Here is a 6,903-nt window from a genome sequence, read left to right as displayed (position 1 = left end):
GTTTGTGCCTGTAAACATGTTAGCACTGCGGCTATCGTTTGTGCCTGTAAACATGTTAGCACTGCGGCTATCGTTTGTGCCTGTAAACATGTTAGCACTGCGGCTATCGTTTGTGCAAAATAGGCGAATTTCCCAGATATGAGGTGGATATTAAGAGGTTAAATATGTTAGTAGTAATGTACATCTTGATGTAATGCTCAATAAATGCCTCCCTTCACCAGTCAGGACATGGGCAAGTTTGCAAAGTAAATAGCTTTCATAGAAATGGAAATTAACAGACTAGAAGTGAATGAGAAGGTAAATTCTGCTTGTGAAAATTATACGACCCTGCCAGTGTGGACCCAGCAGATAAAAAGTAACATGTTGGAGCAAAAAAAACAACACAACCAAGAAACAAGGTGCTGATTCAAATGATAACCAGACCGATAGCTCTTGCTGAGAAACTCTTGGAGCAAAGCCAAAACACAAACAATTTACCGTAACCTAGATCTGACAAGACGCCTAACAGGGCAAACGCCACATCTAAGATGACTAAACCTGAGACTTCATAGAAACAAGTCTTTTACTCCAAGTAACAACAGGTGCAAAAAGCTAGTAAGAAAAACAAAGAATGAGGAAGGACGGACTCAGAATATTTGGATTTCCCTAAAAACAGGTTTGTTGCCCTAATTGACCCTAAAGAGAGAGCAGCCTGTTTCCCAACAACAGAAAAAGGTACGAGGCCATTTGGCTCTGTCCTTAATTCAATTCAATTCAGTTTATTTCAATAGCGCCCATTCACAACACATGTCATCTCAAGGCACTTTACCAGATCATCCAGTCAGATTGATTCAAAGTTTTCTATCTAAAGAAAACCAGCTGATTGCATCGACTCTTTGACTCGAATGCAGTCCCTCACACTAAGCATGCTTCTAGCGACAGTGGAGAGGAAAAACTCCCTTTGAACAGGAAGAAACCTTCAGCAGAACCAGGCTCAGTGTGAGCGGCCATCTGCTGAGGCTGACTGGTGTTAAAGAAGACAGAAGCAGAGAAACAAAAGGCAGCTGTAAAAGGTGAAAGAGGCCTTTGTCTATTAGAATGAGACAACAGTATTGAAGAATTTATGGTTCTGATGCTGTTATTAGTAATCACCGATATCAGATTTGGCAGATAGAATTTTGGTCATAGGTAATCGGATCCCAAAATCCTGATCAGAGCATCTTTAACCGTAACCCCGCATTAGAGGCAAAATACTGCAGGGGTGTGCCGCTGATCCTCTGCCTTTAATTGGACAGCTGCTATGAAAGAGCCGGTTTAGTCAGACTGTTGAACTTGGCAGCAAAGTCGCCCTGATGCATCTGAACCGGCCTGGCTCTGAGCCCAACAGAAGCTGCTCTATGAGCAGCAGCAGGACGGCCGAAATAAAATCAGATATAACACAACCAATGGATGGTTACACAGCTTTTTAAAGGAGCACATTTTAAGGCAGCTCGCTGTCATGTTTCGGTCGGTCTGACACCAAGCACACATTCAACAACATGAGTCCTGAAGCTGTGAGGCAGTTTAGTAGAAAGAAGCTCATTCATAAGTGCGGCACACTGAACCAGTTCTCCTTAGACAGAACCGCCTTTATTCTCTGTTTACGTGTTAGTTTGTCCAAGTCTGACGCAGCACCCCTCCCACCCCCCACGCTGCAGGCAGATCCTCTGCAGGTCATTCTAAAGGAGCTGCTACACATTAGAGCTCAGTGATGGTTCTGGCCCTGATGTCTATGGGATTAGTAACATCCACAAAGAGCTTTAACTTGCCAACAGAAAACACCATTAATCAGCAACTCATCATCTTTCCGCTCCTAGAATAGAGATGTGAAACTGCCTGATCTGCACTGATTCATCATTGCCCTGAACAAACACAATATCTCAGTGAGGACCAGAAATTCCTCCCACAGTGTTCAGGAGAAAGCGATGAGGTAATGAGGCTTAAGGTGTGGAAATGTGATGTCAGCAGTAGCCGGACTGAGCGTGAGCAAAGGTCCTTCCTGTTCCCGAAGGCTTTATGTTGAGCGGTGAAATCAGCACGACTAATGGAAAAAGCAACGATAAGAAAAAGGAAATGTTTGAATCAATCCTCACCAATCTGATCCTCGGGAATGAGGCTCTCGATGGGGGGCTCCATCTCGGAGCTCTGCTGCAGGTAGCTCTTCATCTGGGTAATGAACTGGCGAACTGTCTGAAGCAGCTCCAGCCCTGAGGCGTAGCCTTGCCAGGCCTGGGCTCCGGCACCTTCCCTCATGTAGCTCAGATAGTCTTGCACCAGGGAGCCGAAGTACGAGCTCTTATCCTTGGACATCTCTAAAACCTTGCGGATCGCCCTCTTCTCCGGCGTCAGCAGTGAGTTAAAGACGCTGCTCATCTTACGGAGTTTCCCCTGCAGGGCTTTCTGCAGGACAGAGGCACTAGAGTTGGAGCGCCGCTTGGCCTGGCCCCCAGGGGGCAGCATGCTCAAGTCCTGGTCGCTCTCCAGGCTAACGCTGAAGTCGGATTCTTCTTCATCATCGTCGTCATCGACGTAGTCGTCTATATCTATGCTGCTGTAGCGTAGATGGGTCGGTGGGAGGGAGAGGGGGAGATGGGTGTTAAAGTCAGTGATGGTGGGGGGGCTGGGGTCATGCAGGGGAGGGAGGAAGAAGGTGGAGGACTGGGAGGAATCCAAGGAGTCTGAGGAGTCGGTTGAGAGGCTAATGTCACTCAGGCGTTGGCCCCCACTACGACATTCCCTCTGAGATGTTTGTTGTCCAGGTGGTCCCTCTGCCACCCCACCCCCTGATGTCATGGGGGGTTCTAATGGACTATGAGAGTTCTGGGTCATAGAATGAACCGACTTCTTAATGGTTTGTTCCTCCAGAGTCAGGTGGCAGCGGATGTCAGATGGTAAGGCTTTGGTCGGACGGGGAGAGGAGGAGAAGGAGGGCAGGGGGAGGGATCGTCGGGGAATGGATATGGGGGAGCTGATGCTGAACTTCTTAGGCGGCAAGGGCGGCGGGCTGCTGCTCAGCGAGGAGCTGAGGCGGCTGCTCTTCTCCTTCGCCTCCTCCTTGGAAAGGTTTATCCAGGAAACTTTTTCTGGCATTACGTTCCGTCCACCAGGAGGCGCAGGCAGGGGTTTGATAAAACGAGGGGGAGGGGGTCGAACGGGAGGAAGGGAGCAAAAGTTGGTCAACTGCTGGTTGCTCTCAGCTCTTCCCGTACGGCTGGGGTCACAGGTCAGATGGTTGGAGTCCTCCCCCCCCCCACTGGAGGGACTCACTTCATTGGCTTCATCTACCAGAGGTTGGTGTGGGCCTTTGCTGGAGCTGATCTGGCCGCCGCCATCCGGCTTGATGAAGAGGGGGTTGGTGAAGCACAGCGCTCCGCTAGGCAGCCAACAGTCCAGCTGGGAGGGGCTTCGGAGTGGAAGACGAGGACCGGAAGGGGACAATGGGCAGGAGAGAGGTCTCTGAGCAGGTGGGGAGGGTCTACCAGGACCTGCTGATGTGGCCCTTCTCTCCCAGAAACCTACAAAAGGAAAGGAAAGGTTACTTCAACCCGAAGGTTCTGTTAGACCCGGAAAACGGCGGAGACCCCCTCAACTGTTGGACTTGTTGATTAACATCCTCAATTCCTAAACATCCCAGTCAGGGTTGGACGTTTCTCCTGGATATTTTTCCATGTTTTTTTTCAGTTTCTTCCGGAAGAAACTTTGAAGGCCAAATCTAATGGAATGTTTTGTTTCTTTTGTTGAATATTTAGCTTTAAGCAGACCCAAACCCAGGATATACCAGGGAGGATTTGGGGGCAGGAAGAGCAGAAGAAATCAAAGACAAAGAAAGTTTGCCATTTCTACCATTTAAAGGCTATTAGTAAATTATCACTTCTGTATTAAATGTATAATTCCTTGATTGGTTTTTCCAAAGGGTCTTTTACTTTGAAAGTTTTACGACCAGTAGTTATTCATTCCTCTAGATTTGTATTACATACACTTAATAAATCATATAAATTCCTTATTTGTGTCACTGTGTGTATTCTCATAAAGGTTTCTCCTCATGTATCCTGGTGGATATAGTGAGTTAACTTTACAGTGGAACTATCCCAGTTCTCCTAAATATGAGCTACTACCAGGACTTTCTTCCAGTTTCTTTCACTGGTCCTGAAGAAACTCAACCCTGCCCAGAGTAGGATCAAGGTATGACGTCACTGGGCTTACCGGCCCTTTAAATGCTGCTGCCGCTGAGTATAACCCAGCACCGTCCTTAATCTATGAAAAATCCAATAGCAGCTACTTCTATATCACCATCAGTCAAGGTGATGAAGAGCCACTGATTGGGTTCCTATGAGCCACAGGCTTCAGAACCTGTTCTGACCATGCAGCTTAGCAGATTGTGAACTGAGGCTCCTGGTCCATGAACACTGTTGGTGTGGTTCTACAGAACCTCAGCCCCATGGCTCCAGTAGAAGGTTTGATATCTGATCAGCAGAAATGTAATGATGGAGAACCAGAATGTTAAACATCAGAGCCCAAACATAACAACTGCAGGAAGTCAGAACAGTAGCAGAGTGTCCAGACGTCCAGGAGAAGCATCCACTTATACAGGACTGGACACCAGTCCAGAGTTAATCCGACTTCTGTAAAAACAGAACCGAACCCCTTGAGTTTTTGGTACAGAAGGCAGGAAGAACAATGATTTTAATCCAACAACTTTTATGGTTCTGCCAGGAATGGACCTGCACTCTTGGACGTTCTACTGCCAATAAAAAGGACAAAAGAAAAACGTCCTATAGTTCCTCTTAGAGCCTCTAATACATAACATACAGAACATAAAACAGGCCATGAGCTGCTTGTTTACGGCCAGGTCAGTCTGAGTCAGCGGAGCGTCTCCAGCCTTTGAGGCAGTGAAGAAAGAAGGAGAAGATGGAAAGCATTGGTTCTGGACCCAGAGCTGCTGCAGAAGATGATACTTACAGAGATTCCTGAGCGGAAGCTCAGACAAGCTGTTGACAGACAGTTCCCGCGGTTCACAGGACTTTACTACGTCTCCACAGGCTGAAACTGTTCTGGTTTCTGTCTGAGCCAGAGCAATGATTCACTCACTGCGAGGGCAGGGACTCTATCCTCTGGCCCCACCTCTCCTCCCTCAGTCACTCTCTACTCCTCCCCCAGGACGCCTCTCTCTCTCAACATGTCCCTCTTGTTATGCCAACAGTTTAATCTAAAGGCTTTCAGAAGAACTGCAGGGAAGCATGCTGAAGAAAGAAAGCTGCTGATGGAGGAATCCTGCATACTCTGCATTGGCTGGAAACTGCAGGCACTGCGTTGAGATCAATAAAGCTAAATTATTATTGTTATTATTATTATTATAACCAGGCTGAGAACCAGGCCACCAAACAGGCTGCTCGTTCATTCACGAGTCTGAAGTTCAGCCTATCTGCTCCACGAACCACGTACTTTCACGAATCTGAGGGTCAGACCATTTGCTCCAGGAACCTCGGACATTCACGAGTCTGATGGTCAGACTGTTTGCTCCAGGAATCTCGTCGTTCACAAGTCTGAAGTTCAGCCTATCTGCTCCACGAACCTCGTCGTTCATGAGTCTGAGGGTCAGTATGTTTGCTCCAGGAAACTTGGTCGTTCACGAGTCTAACGGTCAGACCATTTTCTCCACAAATCTCGTTCATTCACGAGTCTGAAGGTCAGACCATTTGCTCCAGGAACCTCGGACACCCAGAGCTGAGTCACTGCAGCTGAGCAGCTGTGAAAAGAGGAAATTCTGCAGAAGACAAACTTTAAATCACCACCTGCTTCCCATACATCCAGAACCAACTTCTAATGACTCTGATGGAACCAGAACACAGCAGGAGGTCAGAAAGTTGGACCCAATCAGAGACGTTCTTCAGTAAAACCTACATGTTTATTAAAAAAAAGCTGACAAAGAGATTTACCAATCTGGTTAATGTTAGCAGAAAGGAAGGAAAAACAAACCTGCTCCCAATTTAGCGACCTTCTCCAGATCCCCAAAACTCCTGGCAGCAGAGATGGCCTCTGGAAGCCTGAGTGTGAAGGGCAGGACGTCCCTGAGACAGAGCAACAATGAGGACATGAGGACTGGTTCTGAATCAGTGACCCACAGCGAGCATCATCATCAGAAAACAACCAGTTCAGAATAAACAGGACTTTGATCATTAAGGAAAAGAACTGGGAGAAACAATACCAAAAGTAACGGTTGGAGAGGGGCCTGGCTGCTGACCTGCAGTGTCAGGACCAGAGATTTATTCCAAACATTTTAATCCAAGCCTTCAGGATTAGGGCATAGCAACGGATGTTCTGCTGGATTTTATTAGAAGAATAAAACTTTTTTTTTGTGAGGTAAGAGGTCACTTAAATCTGCCTTTTCCTACTTTTCCCCACAAAAATCTGAATTTTTGGTGATTTTCCTTGACTTATTAGAACATGATGTGTCTCTAACAGACACAGGCTTCACTGTGACTCCAGCCAAAAGTGAAGCTGTGAAATCTGCTGTTTCCATAATAAAAACACTTCCAATAAAATATGATGTATAGACGTTTGAAGGAGGTAATCAGTACTTTACTGTGAGAACACAAAGCTTAGTTCATCTGAAATCAAACAGCCTCTATTGGATAATCTCTGTGGTCCAAAAGCAAAGCTAAGAACAACACAAACAATACTAAAAGAATAAATAATATAGATCAGGGGTAACCAATTAAAAATCAGCGGGGTCCGAATAAAGAAAATCATCAACCTTTAAGGTCTGGAGACATTTTTAATTATAATCTGTTACTTGAAACAGAATTTAACATTGACATAAAATTAGGTGTTTATGCATCCATGTTATACAATGAATTTGGAAATACAAAATATATATAAAATAAA

General features: G+C 46.2%; 1 protein-coding gene across 1 annotated transcript in view; it reads right to left on the bottom strand.

Annotated features, from left to right (window-relative positions):
• Positions 1-6,903, bottom strand: part of LOC107098980 (ras and Rab interactor 2-like) — a 30,645-nt gene that overhangs the window by 8,856 nt on the left and 14,886 nt on the right. The window contains exons 6-7 of the mRNA XM_015396898.1: positions 5,995-6,086; positions 2,112-3,533 (exon numbers count right to left, since the gene is read on the bottom strand). Of these exons, the coding sequence (XP_015252384.1) occupies positions 2,112-3,533; positions 5,995-6,086 (1,514 nt within the window). The remainder of the gene's footprint in view (positions 1-2,111; positions 3,534-5,994; positions 6,087-6,903) is intronic.

This window comes from Cyprinodon variegatus, unplaced genomic scaffold (assembly GCF_000732505.1).
Source record: "Cyprinodon variegatus isolate N-32 unplaced genomic scaffold, C_variegatus-1.0 Scaffold27, whole genome shotgun sequence".
In the NCBI taxonomy this organism is placed as follows: Eukaryota; Metazoa; Chordata; class Actinopteri; order Cyprinodontiformes; family Cyprinodontidae; genus Cyprinodon; species Cyprinodon variegatus.
The sequence above is the reverse complement of the archived record's forward strand: the minus strand, read 5'-3'. Positions and strand labels throughout refer to the sequence as shown.